Source organism: Magallana gigas, chromosome 5, assembly GCF_963853765.1.
Source record: "Magallana gigas chromosome 5, xbMagGiga1.1, whole genome shotgun sequence".
NCBI classification, from domain to species: domain Eukaryota; kingdom Metazoa; phylum Mollusca; class Bivalvia; order Ostreida; family Ostreidae; genus Magallana; species Magallana gigas.
Window position 1 is genome coordinate 52,869,851 of NC_088857.1, and position 21,080 is coordinate 52,890,930.

General features: G+C 32.8%; 3 protein-coding genes across 8 annotated transcripts in view; 2 read left to right on the plus strand and 1 right to left on the minus strand.

The window, feature by feature from the left end:
• LOC105320587 (uncharacterized) overlaps positions 1-866 on the plus strand; it is an 87,257-nt gene extending 86,391 nt beyond the window's left edge. The window contains exons 49-51 of the mRNA XM_066086388.1: positions 18-82; positions 379-420; positions 537-866. Coding sequence (XP_065942460.1) covers positions 18-82; positions 379-420; positions 537-545 — 116 coding nt within the window. The 3' untranslated portion in view covers positions 546-866. The remainder of the gene's footprint in view (positions 1-17; positions 83-378; positions 421-536) is intronic.
• A 674-nt stretch (positions 867-1,540) lies between these two features.
• LOC105341934 (tectonic-1) lies at positions 1,541-14,060 on the minus strand. 3 transcript variants are annotated; one of them, XM_011448701.4, is made up of 16 exons: positions 13,775-14,060; positions 11,925-12,045; positions 11,698-11,804; positions 11,355-11,491; positions 9,977-10,073; positions 9,538-9,659; positions 9,149-9,269; positions 8,317-8,421; positions 7,524-7,583; positions 6,647-6,792; positions 6,155-6,280; positions 5,780-5,886; positions 5,148-5,288; positions 4,715-4,916; positions 4,408-4,569; positions 1,541-3,119 (listed from the first exon to the last, which is right to left on the minus strand). In XM_011448701.4, exons 1-16 carry the CDS (start codon positions 14,034-14,036, stop codon positions 2,865-2,867), a joined length of 2,271 nt encoding a protein of 756 aa, XP_011447003.3. In that variant the 5' UTR covers positions 14,037-14,060; the 3' UTR covers positions 1,541-2,864. The 3 variants fall into 3 exon arrangements, with proteins under 3 accessions (XP_011447003.3, XP_011447004.3, XP_011447005.3); XM_011448702.4 differs by lacking the exon at positions 7,524-7,583 and having other exon boundaries at positions 13,775-14,059; XM_011448703.4 differs by lacking the exons at positions 7,524-7,583; positions 8,317-8,421.
• Positions 14,061-14,329: 269 nt separating this feature from the next.
• On the plus strand, positions 14,330-20,500 carry LOC105341933 (bromodomain-containing protein DDB_G0270170). 4 transcript variants are annotated; one of them, XM_034447240.2, is made up of 8 exons: positions 14,332-14,472; positions 14,566-14,675; positions 16,280-16,395; positions 16,749-16,937; positions 17,274-17,405; positions 17,813-17,964; positions 18,207-18,247; positions 19,513-20,500. In XM_034447240.2, exons 3-7 carry the CDS (start codon positions 16,285-16,287, stop codon positions 18,211-18,213), a joined length of 591 nt encoding a protein of 196 aa, XP_034303131.1. In that variant the 5' UTR covers positions 14,332-14,472; positions 14,566-14,675; positions 16,280-16,284; the 3' UTR covers positions 18,214-18,247; positions 19,513-20,500. The 4 variants fall into 4 exon arrangements, with proteins under 4 accessions (XP_034303120.1, XP_034303111.1, XP_034303131.1 ...); XM_034447229.2 differs by lacking the exon at positions 18,207-18,247 and having other exon boundaries at positions 14,330-14,472; positions 16,752-16,937; XM_034447220.2 differs by lacking the exon at positions 18,207-18,247 and having other exon boundaries at positions 14,331-14,472.
• The last annotated feature ends 580 nt before the right edge of the window (positions 20,501-21,080 follow it).

The following is a 21,080-nucleotide window of genomic DNA, read 5'->3' on the forward strand; positions in this document are numbered from 1 at the left end:
TTGGTTTTACTTCGTAGGGTGTATTAATCCCAACTATTCCGAGGACTCTCACAGAGAAAGGAGATACCAGGTTGATGACCAGGTACTACACTTCAGTCAACCTTAATCACTGCCATGTGGTCTATTTCTTTTATTACAAGTAGCCATCGTGAGCCAAATAGTTAATTTATATTTCAATTTTTGGAAAATTGATGCTTAAAAATACGTCATATAACATTGATAATTTGGTATTGGAAGTTTATTAGGAAAGCGCTTTCCAAAAAGATCAAAAGAATTTGATGGGTAAACAATGAAACAAATATTCTGCAATTGTGACGATTCTGGCATTATTTTTCACTCGTTTGTGATTATTTTCTTTTCTTTTCTTTGATAATACAGTTCGCTATCAAAAGACCAAATGTCGGCCCCGACATGACCCGTGTGAGTATTTCTGTTAAAACAATGAAACGATGTTTTTTTAATGCTGTAATAGGCTTTCTTATCAATTGAATGACAATGACACAGAAACTTTTATACTGTTTATTCTCTTCCTCCAGGAATACTGAGAAGACTGGAAATGAAATAACCATGAACTTATACATTGTGCTAGGCTAGGCGTGTTTATAATTATTAGAGTTTGATTATAAATTGCTTTTTATGTGTGTAGCGCAAAATATTATTAATAAAGTGATTATCTTCTACCCAGCTAATGAAATTATGTACAAAACCCGTTTATGTAGAGGTGAAGAATATTTTATAAAATAACAAAAATTGTTTTAATTAGAGTGAATATATAAAATGTACAAAAAGGATGTTGTATCTGAATGGTAAGCATAAGATACTTTTGTTAATGACCACTAGCAGATGATTTTATATTATTGTTTTAGTGTTTTATATAAGGAATATTATAAATGAAATTTATGCAATGTCCTCTCAATATTGCTTGTTATTACAACGTATATTGACTTTTGATGCAAATAAAATCCTAACGTAAGTAACATATTGTGTTCTTATATTTTGTTGCAAGTTAAATTAATTAACTAAGTTGTACATTTCATTCCGATATATTAAAGGGTCATTGCCGCAATTTAAACTAATGCACTTCACTTGATTTGAGCTTCTAATTTTTTGTAACATAAATTGTATTAATGCTCTAAAAAAGGTATTTTAAAACACAAACCTTATTTCAATGTCATGATTAAAAGTAAGCAATGCTTATGTTGCGTTTTAATTTATAATACAAATTGCTGTGTAGAAAATATATCTGGGCATTTAAAACAATGAAATGTGAATACCTGATAACTATTGTTATAATTAATTTGAATATTCATTTGAAGTTAAAAGGTTTTAATCAATATGCCACATATTCAATAAAAACATTGCACGACCCTTGATTAAATAAATGTTATAGCCTCAGTATTGTATCTTGCTAGAATGGAATGGGGATATTAAGAAAATTTTCTGTTCAGCTCAAATCGTTACCATAAGCCTTTAAAGAACTTATTAAAGCACATTGTAAGTGCTGAGTCTTATGATCAAAAAGAAAAAAACAAAACCTACAAAATTTTCCTGTACTTTTATTTCTAGTTTGAAATATTTTTTTTAAAAATCAGCATAATGATATACTAATTAACTTTCACGTTTTGCCATTCACATACCATTCATAATTACAAAAAAATAAAATATATATAACTTGCGTGCACACATAACAAAAGAGTGCTCTGCATAGTATATATATATAACTATATGCAACACAACTTTCAACACTAACATGTAGTTCTTGGACAGAATAAAAGGAAAACATAAAACACAGTTACTTCTATGGACGGAAGAAGACAGTCACACAGTTTCTTACATAAGTTGAAAAGCATACATCATTCATTCTGAGATTGTTTCCATTCATAAAATGAGATTACATTTAATATCATTTTCAAAGGTTTCTGATTATTTAAACTGGAGATATCATTCATTCTGAGATTGTTTCCATTCATAAAATGAGATTACATTTAATATCATTTAAACGGATTTTCAAAGGTTTTTGATTATTTAAACCCGAGATATATGTACATGGCCAAATCATCACACTAATTTATCCAAAAACTACCAGAACTTGCAACGTAAAACATCCACATTCTGGAAGCATTCTGTCTGTAATAGTATTTTTGAAACTAATTTGAACAGTAAAAGTATTTTTGATATGAACATTTCAGGAAACAAATAGAAGTAGTCTGAAGCAATTAAACCCTCATAATCTACAGTCATTTCAATATCAAAATCTAGCACTATCTAACTTTCAATGTCTTTCACACTTCACCTCCATCTGCTTAACTTGCACACATGATTACTCAATGCTATAAATAATTATCATCCTATGTTTCTTGTAAAAATATTAAAAATTCTGCAATTATAAATCAATATCACAAAAATACAACCAGTATTTTCCACCCCATGTGTAAATAAATTAAATGCAGGTACAGACCATTTCTATGGATCAGTGAATATAGAGATGGATGAACATGTTGGTGTACATGCCCATTTACTACTGACCAAATGGTCTATATTAGGGCAAAACAATCTGTTTCATATTTATTTCCATGAATCAAATCTGCAAATTCATCCGAAACGAAATAAATTCTGGTAAATAAATTATTCTTTCCCTTTTTTTGCACAAGTATATATTATACAGATACTGTAGAATGTACAGAGGGACTTCTTTGTAATTTAAACAATTATTACTAAAACAACTGGTACGCTTCATACATGTGTTAGTGAATTTGGGAAATTTTTCACAAAAAAACTGTATCATTTATCAATGTTAAATTTTCACACACTGCAAGTAGATCCCGACATTGAATGCATATTCACTGATTATAAATATCTATAAATCACAACCACTTTGATAAAAAGTTGCTACATAAGAAGATGAATATTACCAGGTAAAGATAACTTGAGAGTCCTGTTCGTGTAGAGCTGCTGATAAAGGGATAAAAAAAATCATATGGCACTTTGGCCAGGAAGACCGGTGGCTCCCCTACATATCCTGTGGCAGGCTGGGAGGCGTCAATAAAGGTCACAGAGTGTCGGACTTCATACGACTGGTCAACGTCAGTGTTTCCTGCCGTACAGCGCGTTCCTGCACACTAAAATGTAAGGGGATCCTTTGTTAATACTCTCTTGTTTAACTTATTCTATTTGTTTACTAAATTAAAAAAAAACATGTGCTTACTGTGGTATTTAGACATTTCTGACAGTTTATGAAAACTGCAAATTATTGTAATCAATGTGTTGTGGCAAACATTTATTTTGACATATACTTGTGGTTAAAGGGACATTTCCTGTAGTTGTCATTTTGGACTACGACAATTGCTCAAGATCATAGCTATTATGACAACAGTATTTCATGATTTCAAACATTTTGTATATGCATAAAATGTGCATACAATTGGCTTTCAGATGAAAAATTGTTCTGTTTTAAAACTTTATTCAACGTACACAAAGTATAGTAAGGCTTCTCTCCCTTTTTCCACAAAATGAATGGTTTCATTAGTCATCAATATATTTTCAAATGCAATTGAGAGATTTTTTAAAAAACAATTTACCTGATATCCCTTTAGGTCTAAGTTTAAGATGTGATATATAGATTAACATAATGTATCATTACTGAGTCTATTCTTTATATACTTTGAAATTAAATCATACAGATTCCTCTATAAGTATATTCATTGATAAATCAAACATGTCAGATTAATTCCTCTATAAGTATTCATTTTCTCGAATATAGGCTGATTTGTGTTCAAAAATCATTAAACAAAGGCATTTCTTCTATATAAATTCAGATACCCTAAAACTTGAAATTTAGTCAGTTTTGAAAATAAGTCACCTATTTCTGGCATTGAAAATTACTCGAAAATAAGACTGTTGTAAAGATAATCCACTCATGACAATGCTATTTAGGAAACGGCACACATTGCTTATGTCAATTCCATAATACTTTTTAGATTTGATAAATGTTTTTTTACATTGCCAAATGAAAGTTCTTTATAATGCTCTACAACCTTAAGTTTAAATTCTCTGTTAAAACTTTAACTTGGAGTAGGAGTGCATCTAGTAGTCGCCATTGCTAAAAGCTCACTGTTAAAAATGGGCACCAAGAATTAAAGAAACTTGAACACTTTTCATTTAACTCTAACAAATGTGTATCTGCATATCTTATTTTTTAGAAAAAACAGGTAGTTCACAATCAATCCATCACAATTTATTGTTTTGATAATTCTGTGAATATGCCTACCAGTATTTTTTGGTTGGATAATAAGCAGCGATTTGAAAATAAGCCCCTACTTTCCTACCAGTGGCTTATTTTCAAGGTTTTAGAGTATATACACTGTATAAATACTACTAGATAAACAAATAACTCAGATAGCTTCATACCGTGTAGATGATATCTTGTTTGGGCTCGTATTTAAATGAGACCCCAATTATCTTGGGCTGGGGGTTGGCTAGTGCCCCAGTGTTGGCATACAGTATTTCTGTGTGCATTCCCATAGAAATGGTGCACTTTGGGCCTTCTTGTGTAACAGTTGTGTCCTGTGCCTGAAGCAAATGAACATTCAAAATTTGTTTTAGTTTTGTCAAGTTTACCAAAATAACAATGGAAGACAAATATTAAGAGTAAGTGATAAGAACTGCACTACTTCAGTCCAAATACTTTTCTGTGTGAAATTCTGTCTGCACTTACAGTTGTTGGAGTGGGTGCGTTTCTGAGAATCTGGACCCAATCTCCTGGTACCAGTGGGTTAGAGTTTCCGTAGGTGGCGACCCGTCTCTGTATGGTGGGGTCATCACGGGTCAGTGTGTCAACCACCCCTTCCATAGCATCAATGACCGTGTCCTGCATGGCACTACAGTACTGGTCAGCTGACACATTGAACAAGTTAAATCTGGAAGATTTACAACCAAGAAAGATTTAAAATGGCGAAATTTCCAAAATCAAGTCCAAAACTGTCCCATTTAAGCATATCATGTGTGTATCAATCCACTGATAGTCATAATACATGTTATTTTTTCATGTTTTGTGCTTAATTTATTTTGATGGTATACAGTATAAATTTCAAGTTGTACTGTAATGATTTTTTTCTGTATTGTGAAAGCAAGGAGCTGAACCACACTACCTGATCAGACAGCCAGACACCATGTTGATACCAAAGTTAATCTGCTCCCTGTTGGCCGAGTCAGTGAGACAGGTTCCTGTGGCGGACCCCCTGATGATGGTCAGATTATACATGTCCTCCACGATAGCATAGCGGTCCCCTCTGTCAGATACAAAAACATGTATTTACTTATTTAGTTCTGAAAATTCCTAACTGAACATGTTGATTGGTGTAAAACTGTTTGAGGCATGTCACTTCACAGACATTGAAACTTTATGACAGACGTAAACTATATAACAGAGTATTACTTGAATTTGGAATTATTTTGATTCTTGGAATTAAGGGCTTTTAAGAAAATTGCCCTTAGTTAGACTAACTTAGACAAGTAACATGAATTTTTATTGTTTGATGTGTTAATTTTAACTAACTTGGTCAACTAACATGAATTTTCCTTATGAATAGTCTAACTAAGGGCAATTTTCTTAAAAGGCCAAAATTCCAAGAATCAAAATAATCCCAAACTCAAATAATACTCTGATTTATGAACTATATTAATCAAAATAAAATAAGAATTGGAGTTGTGTATATTCTAAGTAAAAAATTACAATCAAATGCCTTATGGAACCAACACATCATCTTTTATTTTTACTTACAATGCCAGCGTAGAGTTCTGGACTAACACTCCTGCACGGACAGGTTTCCCGACGATGTAACCAGGGTTACCACTCCTCTCAGTGATTGTCTTATTCACCTCATTGACCTGAAAGAAGACATTGAGCTGACTGATTATCTGGTAGTACCAATGTTTAGCCAATGTTTAAATGTAGCTATGTAATTATAAAGTTAAAATCCAGACTATTTTTATGGCCAGGTCCTTAGCATACTTTAAAAGACTATCAGAACTGAGGTAATGAATTGAGTTAACAATGTTCAGCCATTTATCACAATAAAAGTCAAAGTCTAACCAAGATTTTCTACAAAACTGTTAAATGCTTTCTTTTCTCATTATAACAATACAGCATTCTTACTGAGGTGAAACTTGAGCCGTAGGTCTGGGTGAGGGGTAGATCTGATGCCTGTATGGACCCTAACAACAGTCTCACACCGGCCCTTGTGATCCCATTTGATCCGTCATGCGTAATATGGTATTCCACCTGAAATAAATCTCATTCAACTTAATATGAGCATATATCTAAATTTCCACAAAATTTCAAAAAGTGTGCATTCAACGAAGTCAAAATGCATAAAAGTGCTCTTTAAATACAGTTCAATCAATTCAGGTTTTCATTCTTTCTTAATTTACAGGGTAAAAATGTGAAAATATATTTACTGAGAATTGCAAGGGAAAACCAATATTCAATATATTAGATATATTATTTGCTATACCTAATATGAGAAGTTTATATTAAATTACTTGTACATTTCAAGACTTTTGGGAAGAAAATTGACCTGGTTGTAAACCTGAATTCATTATATTAAAGCTGTTTTGCTGTGTTTTTAAACAAGTGTGGCACACTCACTCCTAGAACCGCGTTATTACAGTGGGAGGTGTTGAATGACGGGGCGTTGAAGGAACAGTCCACCACCAGTCCGTTTCCATCCACACACTCCACTCGCTCCATCTCAAACTCCATCGTGTAGGAGTTATTGTACAGGGAGCGCTGCTCTGTCAATCATACAAGTCAGTCAGTACGCTGATCAAAGTAAGTCAATCAGGCAAGGATGTTTATAGTTATGATGCAGATTATAAAGTTATTGGTTTTGTATGCAGTATATACTTTAATAGATCATGCATGTATGCATTGTTTAAGCAATCTTAGGGTTAAAAATTAATATGGTTTCATGCAATTGCATTCCATTATTGATTTTATGAAAGACTGACTAATTTTCAAATACTAGTAGCGATAAAATCATATATTACCACATTTGATAAAAACAGCCATCAAAGTTAACATATATATATGATATATATGAAATACACAGTGGTATATGTAGTCAGGAGAATGGTGATTACAGACACAAATTGCTGATCTAGAAAAACATATTTCTAAAAAGCTGTCGGCAAAAATTAACTGAGAGAATGAAAGTGAACACAGAGAAATAAGCATGGAATGGATCCAGATGAAGACACTGGTATACACAGGAACCTGCAAATGTAGGCTAGGGTGACAAAAAAGACAGATTTCTGAAAGCCTTGCTACCCATCCCATGGTGCTATGTATTAAAGTTTGTGCAATGGAGAAGTTGTGTATTTCAGTTCTTGCTTGCTATTTCTGATTAAATGTATATACACAATGTTTAAAGCTTAAATAATGCATAGGTCTTCCATGTACAGCACAAATATTGACAAAAGCTTGTTCCATTTCAAACTTAAATGAACACTCTATCAATATGAACCTCTTTCATCTGTCACCATGGTAACATTATCCACAAGTGTTACGTTATCAACAGCAGGACCTGTTTCAAGATTCATTAAGTTAACAATGTGATGTCAACCAGTCATATCCACCAATAATTCTACTGTGGTTTCATTAATATTCAAGGGTATCAATTTTCGTGGATAAAGTGAAAATCACAGTTTCAAGGATACGTAAATTCGTTGCCAATGACCCTTTCAGTATGAAATGTAGAAATTGCGTTTTAATGAACATTTAATTTCATGGATCAACTTAACAACAAAATCCACGAAAATAGGTATTCAACAAATATTGATGAAACCACAGTATATAAGTTTACATAAAGCTCTACAAATCTTACAATATACATTGCGTATAAAAATGACATCCAAGGGTAGTGTAAGATTTGTCAGGCATTCATTTTTCACCAATAATGATGATATATGTCATTATATCCTATATCAAATAAACATTTAATATTGTAAACCAGATTTTTGGCTGCCCTTGTTAATCTTCTATGACTAAAATGAACATAAAAGGTATGAATAACTTTTTCAATAATGCTTTTCCTAATATTATGTTTTGCACCAATCCTTGCTTTATAAATACATGTATATTTAATTCTCTATGCTCTCTGCATCTCTCTTGTTCTTATTGCATAAAAGATGAGCTGTTTGAACATTACCAGCACAATGTCATTTATAAAAAGAAAAGAAGATGGTCGTATTGTTTAAGACTAGACTTTTTGAGGTACTATCAAGTGTTTAGCAGAACCCTGAGAGGGGAGGGAATACCTGTTGTCACCACAACGGTGGTGGTAATTGGAACTGTAGTTGTCGTCGTTGGTGTCGTAGTTGTTGTCGTTGTTGTAGTTGTTGTTTCAGCTGTTGAATTAGTGTCTGAAAACCAGGGCAATCGAAGAAAAACAGATGATAATAAGAGTGAAAAAAAAAAAATTGAAATCACAACAAACCAAAACAAATGTACCAACTGAATGTACAGCACCTAGTGAGATCATCTTTTACAAATCGTGCAGTATAATGAACATATCACTGAATCAAACTATACAGTATGTATAAACTTGAAAGGCAGATAAGGGTTGAGGGTGTTGCAGAAAAAAATTATAATACTCAGCCAGTTAGTTTTTTTTCTTGCAATTCCCAAAACAGATTACACATAAATAAGTGCATTATTGTTTAAATAAAAAGGTTCAAGTCATTGACAATGGCTAGCCAATGAGATGCATATAAATAAAAAAATCATGTTAATAAATTCAAGCATATAAATATATTTGTTATGTAGTTTTTTCAGCCACAGCTTTAAATTATTTGTTTATTTCAACATGACTGAAATAGCTGATATATTGAGTTAATAACACAACATGCATGCACCTTGTTCAACATTTTCTATTTCAAATAAAAACAGCTACCAGAAACTAAATCCTTCATAATTTATCAGATTTACTGTAGAAAGTAAAATATTTTTTGTAAACAAAATATTCAAACTTAAAGTTACATAGAAATCACAAGACTACCACTACAGTCCTGTACATTAATCAGAAATTACAAAGTCTACTAGGAGAAATATCTAAACATTCTAAAATATAGTGCAATAAAAGTTGGATACCATTGGATGTTGTTACGGTAACTGTGGTTGGTGCTGGAGTTGTTGTTCTAGTCGTTGTTGTCGTTGGTATCGGTGTCGTTACCTCTGTTCCATTAATTATCCAAGTAAAAAGATATGGTGTCTTCAAAATAAAATAAAATATTTAATTATCACTGAGCATCAAAATATATTTCTGATACCTAATATAAGTATCCCCTGAGATTTTAACAGATAAATCTAAATGACAAACAGTGAAAATGAGGTACATCTATTAGAGATGTCAAAAATGGATCAAGCGATCAATTTAACAGGAGTCTATGATCATTTAGGGTATTTTCAAAGAAACAAAAGATAACCTATATCTGAAGCTTTACGAACAAAAAGACTGTGAAGTGAGATGTTTTATATACCTTCACTATTCGAACACTTGTCAGGTAACTGGATGCGTTCAGGTATGGAGTATTCTCACAGCTGTTTGCATTCAGCGTCCTCATCTGTCGCGTACACTTAAAACTTTGGTCCACCAAGTATGCTGAAAAATATCAAACATTGCATGTCTATTGGACTTTACCAAAATATCTTGAAAGACAAAAATTTAAAGACATTTAATAAATGAAAATAATTTGTATGCTAAAGTATGCTTTTGTAAATACATGTAACTTGTATGATACTGGATATAAATATAGCAATCAGAATATATAGGATATTAAAACTTCAACTGCAATAATAATACACCCATGAAGATAAAGCCTGGAACAGAAGAGATTGACATTTTTACATCAATACTATTCCTTTTTTCATGCTATAAAGATAACTGAATTAGATTGTACCTAACACTTATTGACTTACAGACTGGGTTGTTGCTCTGACAGTTGGGTTCTCCCTGTGGGATGGTCAGGTACCCAGAGGTTAAGTCCTCATACACCACAAACACAGGATCACCAACCTAAATACATACAGGCGGTAGTACAAGGATAGCAATAGAATACTGCATACATGTTGTTGAAAGAAAAACGGTCTTCTCACCCCATTCCAGTAACAGTGAGCGAAAACAGAGCAGGTGAGTCATAATGATTGAATTAACGAGGCCAGGTCTAATTTTATCTGCCCTAGATTTTTGAATGTATTTTTTACATGAATTTCTACTGATATAATGATTATTTTAAGATAAAAAAATAAGACATTTACCACACCGTTTGTTTAAGGGGTCATCTCAAAGTTGGTTAATTTTTAACAGAGGACCTTATGGGATTTTGCTTGAAATGTATCAATTTTGCACATTTTTTACATTTTTTTTTTAAACTTCTGCCCTAGAGATTTCTTTTTCTGTTCTACATATCAAAGTTATTGCTAAAAGGCATCAAATGGTCAAATAAAAAACCTTTTACCTCCTGGTTTGTTCCAGGGATCTTATCAAAGTTGTTTTTTTGTATACCCAACTTCCCAGTTTGTCAGATAATGGCTATTTTTTACTTGACAAAATCGAAAATGGTGATCTTTATAGTCTTATTAAAACATTCAGACATATTTAAGTAATAAATAAATATATAACATCACATATTAAGGGTCATTAATATAAAATACATGGTTACTGTCTTGAAATATATGAGTTAAGCTATATTTAGGCGGGTTAAGAAAACGTGAGAGGGCTAGGCTTGCTGAACCCTCTTCACGTTTTCGACCCGAGCCCAAATATAGCTTATACTTCGAGACATTTATGTTTATTCCACAATATAAAATCAATTTTACGCATCAAACGAGCTATTTTCAACAAATTTTCTCTAAAAATCTGCAGTTGAAACTATCACGCCATGGCGACAACAACGCAAAAAGATGACGTCACAATACAAATGAAACGCTGCGTGAAAGCTTGCGTACTCGTTCTATACTCGGCCTCGTTAAAAACAGAAAAGAAAAATGCTAAAATGACTTTAATTCATTCAGGTATTGGCCAGAGGAAGCAAATCATATTAGTCAGAATACTCAGGGATGCTGGTTTCAACATCCAATCACAGTTTACATACAGCATATCTTATTTTATTGTTAAATAAATACACATTCAGTGGGAGCATGAAGAATAAATTTCATACATTTATAACATACATATATTTTTTTTTTATTTAGATAGAAAAGAACTATTGCTGGTCCCCTGACTATGGCTCCAGATAATTATAAAAGATCATTATAAGAAGAATACACAAAAAACAAAAATTTGACTAACATATACCTTATAAAATTGTGCGTATGTTGTGTCAGCTGATACTGTCGGGGAATAAGTAAAGGATGCATATCTGTCTCTGTAAAAATTGAATGTGTCCAATGAGTTGATCATATCAGGGATGGAATAGTAGTTTCTGGCTTGGTCTGCAATACAAAAACATAAATCCACTGCATGATTAAATTTTCATAGATGAGGGGTTTACGCAATTAGCATATACTGATCAAATTTTGTCATAAGGAAAGAAATTATGTATAACTTTTACAAGAAGGCCTCGAAAACATCTTCAACACTCTTAAGTTCAAATTTGATTCCATTCCATTTGAAAAGAAGGCACTGTAAGGGTACTTACTGTTATCTTTGTAAATACAAAACAGTCCATCTTGTGTTTTCTGTGACGTGTAGACTGAATTATCTGTCAGAATCACCTCCTCCTGTACACAATACTGGGAGTCCACACTGTAGACACAAAACATTAACAGGTCATGTATCTCTGGTTTCTTTGAACATTCTTATATTTCAACCATAGTATAAGGTCTAAAGTTATTTTGAAGGAGAAGACATATCAAGTGGAAGTACCTGATAGGTGACTCTTTACACCTGTCGAAGGAAGTAATGTCTGCCTGGTCACAGTCAGTGTCACAACAACAATTAATGTCGCATGCATTTCCAGTGACATCACACCAACATCGACCTAAATCTAAAATGAAAATGTAATACCATAAAGTTTAAGATGGAAAAACTTTTTATTCTTCATGTATTGATCAATACCATGAGAAAATTAATTTCAAAATGCATTTTAGTGAATAATTTCATACTATGAAAGCCTACAAACCAGTGGATTCACTTTAAGTGTACAGTAAAACATGCTTATAACGAAGTACCAGGGAAGGGCAATTTCGCTTGGCTAATGAGCTTAATTCATTATATCTGTAATTAAGTCACAGACAATAAAAAATTTCTGCGCTGCAAGCGTCAATTCATTACAAGTATGTTTGTTATAACCGTGTTTTACTGTATATGTATCAAACTATCAATACTTTTACCACTGATATGTTGAAATTGGTTTGTATATATTCATTTATATGCACAGCTTTTCAATAGGAATTCAATAGGAATCGAAAAATTCTACTCCTACAGTACTATACATATAGTGTATTTATATATAGTAGGAGTAGAATTTTTCGATATATGACTTATTAAGCGACTGATAGATAAAAATTCAGGTGCCTGTGATCTAATATCCAAAACATATAAGTTTTACATTGAACAAAGTAAATAAATAAAGATTATAAATTTGTATTTCCCAGTATTTTCCAGTTTAGTTAAAAATAGTAGTATTTACCGGGACGGGAAATACCGGTATTTCACACCGGTAATTCCCAGCACTGGTATTTCCCGGCCAACCCTGATTTATGCAGCATATTTTTTAAAAATAATTTGATAATCATAAAAATCTCTGGTTAAAAACAATATTTATACTTTACAATAAAAAAATTTATAACATTTCTTCTTTGAAAAGCTTTAACTTCCTGTGATTGTTGAATGCATGACAAATCATGGAATGTGTTACTGTCAGTAAATTTGCTAGACTTTCTTCTTCTCTTTAGTTCTTTTACTTTATTTTTGAAAGACACTGATTTGGAAATATATCAATTAAATCACTAATATCTCTGTAAATCTTGCTCAAGTGCATAAGCTGGCCCCGAAGTAAAAAATGCTAACTCCTGTGCTTTGATCTTCGCTCTGTATTTTTAAAGTCTTTTAAGATGTTTTTTTTTTTTATCTTATTAAAAATTCTAAATTTGTAAAAAGATACAGTAATAAACTTGAAACTTATATGTTTAGGGGCATTATATGATTTTCTTTTGGTGATTTTTTAATACTTAGAATTCCCTTTTTGAACAGCAGCACTGAAAGCGTCATTCTGTAACGTAATATACACTATTAAACATTATTTTGTTTAAGAATGGATTCGGCTGAAGCATTCGAGTTGCATGCCTTCTCTTGTTTTAAGTTTCAAAGATATTTCTGAAAAAAAAAGAGAAGGGGTAGGCCTATGTGTCAATGAAGAATTTTATTTTTTCCCTTACATTGGTTTCAACTTCTTTGACAAGTCGGTGTATTTTTAATTGTTACATGAAAGAAATATGTATCTTGGAAAGTCAGGACAGACCATAACTGCATTTACACAAATGGTAGCGTCATGTGAGGATCTGTGATAGTCAGTGAGGTATTAATATAATTTTGACAGCTAAACATCATAATCATTTGTTAAAACGCATGAAACCACAAGGGACGTTTAAACCCGGGTCGAAACGACCCGATTACACTGGAAAGTGATGAATGGTTAATAAGTGTTCAAGAGGTTCAAATGTGTTTATCAATATTTTAATGGATGAAATAGCATGAAATCAGTTGACGTCTACCTATGTTAGCTGCGACTGAGGACGGGTCAAACGTCAGTATAGGCGGCGTTGTGGTTGGAGGCTCTGTCGGGGCTTGTGTTGTTGTGGGTTCAGTTGTAGTTGTCGCTTCTGTGGTTGTTGTTTCGGCTGCTGTTGTAAAATTTGCTGTTGATGTAGTTGACTCAACAGTAGTAGATGCTTTTACAGTAGTAAATGCCGTTATGAAAATTATAACACAAAAAAATCGTGTTCCTACAAGAAACATTTTTCCTTTTGCCGCCATGATGTAAACAAAATCATGCGCAATGAGAATTTGTACAAATTAAGAAGGTAAAATAAAAAAAATTGATTGACATGCAACAAAATTCAATAAAAAATCGTTTTATAGTTATTTTATTATAAAATATAAATGTTATTTTAAAAATATGAACAATGACACAAAACATTATGATTCGGATAAATTTGAATTAATATTGAAATTTTGAAAATGAAACTTTTTATGTACGGAGATGTAAACATAACATGACTACAATTATGAAAACGTATTAATTCTTGTTTATATACATATAATCTGATATTGCAAACAAGCAAAAACAAAATATGCAGACGAATAAAACTCAACCATAACAAGAATTCCAATTATGTCCGATGTTACTTTTTTTTTTAAACCACTTGCTTTGAACTTCTTGGCCAGCGGAAAAATTGAACAAAGCTACAAGGTAAAGAAGGTACCGATTTTGTTATCCTTTGCCAGTTAGTCTATACATCCGAATGGTAGAATTTACAAATTACTTTACATTTATGTTTTCTAGCGTAGAAGACAATCGGACTGTGTGTTTTAGTTTTCCACCTTAAATTTGTAAACAGCCGGTAGATTGGAAATTTGCACACTGGATTCTTGTTGACATCCCGATTTTTCAAGGTAAATTTGATTGACAAGATATTTTAAAGAAGACATTCTCAAAATGCGTCTCTTAGGATTATCATTTGATGCCTGAAATGTCAATAGTCCTGTAGGTCAGTAGTTCTCGGTTAGCATGGATAGTAAATTGCATGACGAATTTAATGGTGCAGATTTTTCCCACAGAATTTGTCGGAAAATAAGATTAATCAAATCAAAACTAGCGCAATGTTTTCTGTGTCAAAAATTAAAGGTTTTTTTTTATTGTGGGATGCACTGTAGCTCTCAGGTCATCCATCCGAAGTTTTTCAGACTGAGAGCTACAGACTTGTAGAAAGAATAATCTTACCGTGACCAGGATATGCTCAGGTCACAGTAAGAATTTGTCCCATATACTTTCAATGTAGCAGCCGCGAAGTTGATCAGCTTTGGGTCGATTTTCAGTCTGTTAAAAATAACCTGCAGGCGGGAAACACATTTTTATACATTACAAACCTTTTTGAACATGCATATGTAGTTTAGTCCACAAAATATCCATTTAATGAGTCATACCAATGCATTTTGTTAGAATACACATTTGAATTTGCCTGCCATTTTATTGGAAATGGCACTCGGAATGTCTCTGATTTTATCATTAACATGGCAACCATAAACAGCAAATTTTCATATGTGATGTTAAAAGTGGCATCCCTGCTCAGTGTCTCATGATGATCAAGTATTGGTGGTGGTTGCGGTAGAGCATTAAAATTAGTGTGTGTGGTCAGTCTCTACTGATGTTCTGGCCTTTTGCGCAAGTGTGCGGCACTCTCGGCTTGCGTTAGGTTTGCATTGTTGACGCTTGCATTAACGTTGTACCTAGTTATACATTGGCTCATCTCTCAGACTCTGACTACACAACGTACCTGAAGAGTCCCTGTATAAGTGCAGGTGCAGTGAGCGAAGTCTGCACCTGTAAGTATAGGCAGCAATCAGAGCTATCTTTCTCTATCTTGGATACTGGCCTGCAGGGGAACACAGGCAGTGACCTCTTTGCACATTACTTAAGATGTGATCAGTACATGTTATTGCCTTAGATCTAAAATTCAAAATTGGCATCAATGCCAGGTAATGATTACTGATCAATTACTTTTGAAGAATTGCTATTCTATCGTAAAATGTTCAGTATTAAACAAAATAATTGGTCAGTGTAGTAACTAATGTTTCGAAATGCCTGCTGCTCAGGTTAAGAGATTTATTGAAAACAAATATTTGTACTGAAGTCTCTTTGCAACATTTAAGATGTCAAAACAAAATATTGTGTCTTATTGAATCTCCCAGAGATGAGCTGCACTGTTTGTTTAAACTGCATGGTCTGGTTATCTATATTGTATTTTATAGCTGCTGTAAAATTTGACTTCATATATGTTTATAAAAAGCAGCTTTAATATTATTAAGAATTTTCCAATGCAACAACATGCACAAGGCTGTTGGCTTGATAATTCCAGCTGACCAAATCAGAGCAGAAACTAGGTCTAAATTCTTGATCATTCATCACTGACTTTTATATCTAATCTTCCAATACATGATACATTTTACTTTTTACTAAAAGTTTACTTAAGTGTCATTGTTTTGACTCTTTTTCGTAGAGAGAATGCCAGCTTCAGACTTTTCCTGGTCCCCTCACAGACAACCCTTGTGTCATGGCATCAAGAGGAAACTCTCAGTGTTTGCACAGAGCACAGAGAGTGAAATGGAGGAAGAGGTAGTGCTGGTTGATATCTTGAGTCTTATTGCACCACCTGAAATACTACTGTCATTTTTACTCCATATTTTAAAACTACTTGTAGCTGTAGAATCTAGATCAGATCAGCTATTCCAGGATTGTTTATTTATCAAAGTTAATGTATTATTGGACTGTATATCTTTATTTTGCTTTGATCTAAAAAGTTTGATATTGAATTCTTTGGTCCATCAGAAAGAAAGACATAAATGTGAATCTTTTGTATTTCTAGTCAACAGACATTGAGTCAACTTAGTAACTTATGCTAACATTGGTAGTGCTTGACTTTGACTGTTTGGGTTTTCACTTTTGCATTTACTTGATAATATTATTAGCAGGCTGGGGGAGATGCTGTTTCTATAAAGAGACGCTGTATCACTCTTTCCACTGACATCAGCCATGACATGAACAACATGTTTGAAATCAACCACAATGATGAACAAGCCTATGATCTCAACAACTTCAATGACAACAACAACTCCAACACCCCCAACAGAAACTCTCTTCATGTTCATAATCAGCAGGTAAGAACAAGGACAGAAATGTTGTTCAGTCAATGGAATGGTTTTATATTTGATATATTTAAAGAAAGTGTTTTCAATTTTTTCATTTTTATTTTCTCTTGCATTGAACATATTGAAGCAATTGACTATGGAAGGGCAGATCACTCTTACTGCATTGGAGTACCAAGATTTTTTTAAATTCTTCAGGGTGCAGTTTTGATGTGGTCTAAACACTCCCTAATTTAAGATATCAAATAAAAAGCATATCTTATATATAAAAAAAATGATTCTTGATGTGTTGTTACTATTGTGAAAAATAGTTGTTGGGTAAAATTGGAGAGTAACGCTGTGTTTCAGACCAGTCAGCCTCAGCCTCCCGTGCAGCCTGCTATGCCAAGGTATATTACCAGCCAGCTAACTAACGTGTTTGTCCAGCAAACCCAGCTCACTTGTACAGTCATATCACACAACCAGCAGCCATCTCCTCAGGTAAATCAGACGAAGTACACCTATTCCATCATATCTCATAACAAGCAGCCCTCTCCTCAGGAAAATCAGACCTAGCTCTCCTGTACCATCATAACTCACACCCAGCAGCCCCACTTCTAAAGTTAATCAGACCTAGCTCACCTGTTTAGTCATATTTCACAACCAGCAGCCCTATCCTCAAATAAACCAGACATGTGCCATCCACAAGAGTCATACTCGTAGCAATATATCTAGGGTTGCTACACACAGTCTTGTCTAAATATTAGTTATCGATTGAGATTTATGTGCTTTTTTCATTGAATCATAGTTATTGTGACAATTCTCTCTCTCTCTCTCTCTCTCTCTCTCTCTCTCTCTCTCTCTCTCCTTTGCTGACTGCCATGTAATATCTAGAACATTTATAACAGGGAGACATGATCATGGACCTGAATGATGAGACCTACTCCAACTCTCAGATAGACATCTGTAGCCCCCCGGAACCCTCCCATTCTGCCATGGACTCAGACTATGTACCTGACCCCGAGCAGTATCAGCTCAACAAGTCAACTAACTCATTTGGGTAAGTTTGTGCATCATATTACCTAATTATTGTATAACCTTGAAGGACTGATGCAGAATTGATCAATAATTATCATTGGAAAAGCATGCATTTCTGCCATCTAATTACCATTAGAAATGTATTTGCTGTAATGAATTGTATTCAATTTATTTATCAAAATATGTCAAGAATTACTTTCAAATTATCTGGAGGAAAACTACCATTTCTTGATGTGATATATTTGTATTTCCTGGCTGTTACAGATGCTAACTTGTAGAGTAACAGACTCAATAGGCACCCCTAGGCAAGTGGTATAATTAATCCAGCATCTATCGGACTTGGTTTGGGTTCATTTCATCTAATCTCACCTTGTCAGTCATGCTACTATTCTGTACATGAGTATGAACCATGTGACTGTGTGAGCCTTTACATTGAGCTAGCTGTACATTAGCTGATTTGATTTTCTTATATTTTGCTAATCAAGGGAGGTAAAAATTTAAATTCTCTGGAATGTATTTTTATAGTTGACACTATTACTTAACCACCGTTTCTCCAATTAATAATTTGAAGTTTGAAAAATGATATATTGCACACTTTTAAAGAGTACGTCTTCAATAATCTTTTCAGCTTGATTTCCAAAGTATGAGAAATGAATTTAAACCCTTTCATTGGGGGGTCCAAAGGGGAAACCTATAATATACTTCTGTATTATGTAGAACATGTAGTGATCTGAGATTGTAATGTGGATACATTTTAGTTTATCGATGAGATTTTGAATGTGTTTTCCCTTTTGAATTCACAACTTCCTAAATGCATGCCAAGGATAGGAGTTTGACTTCAATATCCTTAGTGTTGGAATGTTTGTGGATATCTATACCATTAAGTGCTGCTTAATACATGAAATTTTGATAATTTTCCATTGGGAGGTCAATGTAATGTGTCAAAATCCCAGACTGCCAGTTAGATATAAAGGATTTGAGTTTTACCCCATTGTTAATTATTGTTCTGACTTAAAGGGACCAGTGGTCAAAGATTGATGGGATATTACTTAATAATTTGAATTCTCTTTAAGTTCTGACATCAAAACCATTGTTATTTTTTGTCACAGCATTTATTAATCAGAAATTACTATTAGACCAGGCACATACCCTTTTAACAAGTTATTTGTGAATGGATTAACTAGATGTTTTGTAATGAATATTCATTATTATAATCAATTTTTTATATTTATATATTATGATACTGCTTATATGAATTATTAATAACAGCTAGTTCTGATGTAGATTTTATACAAATCTGTACTTGATGTAGATATTTGTACTTGAAGTTTATATGTACTATACACATCTTATGCTCAAAATTTTTTCTCAAATAAAGTTAAATCAATTTCTTTGTCTAAATTTTACTTAATGATTGAATCAATTCATACCAATTTTTTGTTTGTTTGGAGGTTCAAATATGAAGAAATCATAAGATCTACTGTTTTTGAATTTATGAAAACTTTTAATTCTTTTGATAGTATTCATGTTTGTAAAATGTAGTTGTTAAATATTCTAAACGTTTCTCTAGTTGCAGGGATGGTAGCTCTCCCAATAACTACAGTACAAACAGTCCAGTGAAGAGTTACTGTCGCCCGTACTGGGACAATCAGGACCTCCGGCCATACATATCGGACTACTACTAGAATCTCACACACAGTGCTGAATCTCTCAAAGAATGCCCATCGATCAAGCCAAATGCATCTTGCTACTTATCAAAATAGTTTTTATCTACTTTTAGTATTTTTTATTGTAATTCTTGCAGGTTTTTTGTTGACTTGTTTTGTATTTTTTTAAATTAAAAAAGACATTATTTTTTATCTACCCTGTAAAATGTAAATAACACATTTGTATATAAATCATTAGCCTGAATATGAATGTGTTTTGAGGTGTTCGATACCATGTATAAATGTGTCCTAATAATCTGGAGTAACATATATCAGTGTCGGTCAGGCAGTTGGGTATAACTTAGGTAGAACTTGATGTACACCATTTATCGGTGTATTTATTTGCTGTCTCTGTGTCTCTACATACATGTACAATAGTTTATTACGAGAAGTAACCCAAAGATCCTCTAGGGTTTTTGTAAAGACAGATACATGTACATGACTTCACTGTACTATATTTTACAATATGTCTACATTTTATTTTGTTGTTGTTTACAATCTTGTTAAGAATCATTTCATCGTAACTTACAGGTCTGATTTAAAACTGTACTGCAATCAACTTATTGAACAAGATGTGTTGTGTACAGACTGTGCAGGGTTTGTTGCTGGACTGTACAGGGACAGGGTAACACCGTGTGCAGGAACTATATGTATGATATAAAGGGTATTTATATGTGACATCTCAATAGAAAAAGGAAAAAGTTCAGTTTGTACTTGTTAATTTAGATAAACTTGCCTACATAATGATCTGATCAACAGATTTTGGTTTACTTTTGTTTTAATTTGATTGGTTGTATAAAAGTAAGTTATCATAACTTTTCTACAATATTAATAAAATGCAATATTTTGCAATTGATGTTGTTTCCTTCATTTTTTAAGAAAATAAATTATGTAGTTTTCTTTCTGTAGAAAACTGTGGCCCTGCTCTCTCTGAGGTACTTAAATATTAATAATTTTGGATACCTTTTAACTTGATAGTGTTACCAGTTTATCACAACCGTCACACTAGAGAGGTTGGTAATTGAAGATGTATAGCCCCTTGCTTCAAATGGAAAGTAATATTTTTTTAAACATGTCAAATGAAAGGCAAAGCTTTAATTATTCAGCTTGGAACAAAATCCTGGACAATATGGCCATGTACTCAAGAAATGCTTAAATGCAGAATTCTGTAAATGCATGTTTAAAAAAATTTAAGGCTCCGAAAAAAAAAAATTCACACAAAAATAAATTTTATAAGGTAATAATTCATACTTTCTGTATTTATATTTCGACCACAAAATAAAAAAAACACATCTGCGTTAACAAGAAACAGTTTTCTCATTTGTCTCGTCAGTAAATGAGACGATGTAAAAAATAAAATGTTATATATAAAACAATTTTGCTGAATTTACATGTATGACAACTCATTTTACAAAAAAAAATCTCGTCTATC

Bases quoted from the DNA above. Each gene is read 5' to 3' on its own strand.
- LOC105341934 (XM_011448701.4), bottom strand. From the start codon at position 14,036: ATGGCGGCAAAAGGAAAAATGTTTCTTGTAGGAACACGATTTTTTTGT. The intron at 6,281-6,646 runs GTGAGTGTGCCA...GATTTATTTCAG, and splicing joins GTAATAACGCGGTTCTAGGA to GTGGAATACCATATTACGCA. The intron at 4,570-4,714 runs GTAAGTGCAGAC...CATTTGCTTCAG, and splicing joins ACGCACCCACTCCAACAACT to GCACAGGACACAACTGTTAC.
- LOC105341933 (XM_034447220.2), top strand. From the start codon at position 16,285: ATGCCAGCTTCAGACTTTTCCTGGTCCCCTCACAGACAACCCTTGTGT. The intron at 17,406-17,812 runs GTAAATCAGACG...CATTTATAACAG, and splicing joins ACCAGCAGCCATCTCCTCAG to GGAGACATGATCATGGACCT. The intron at 17,965-19,512 runs GTAAGTTTGTGC...ACGTTTCTCTAG, and splicing joins AAGTCAACTAACTCATTTGG to TTGCAGGGATGGTAGCTCTC.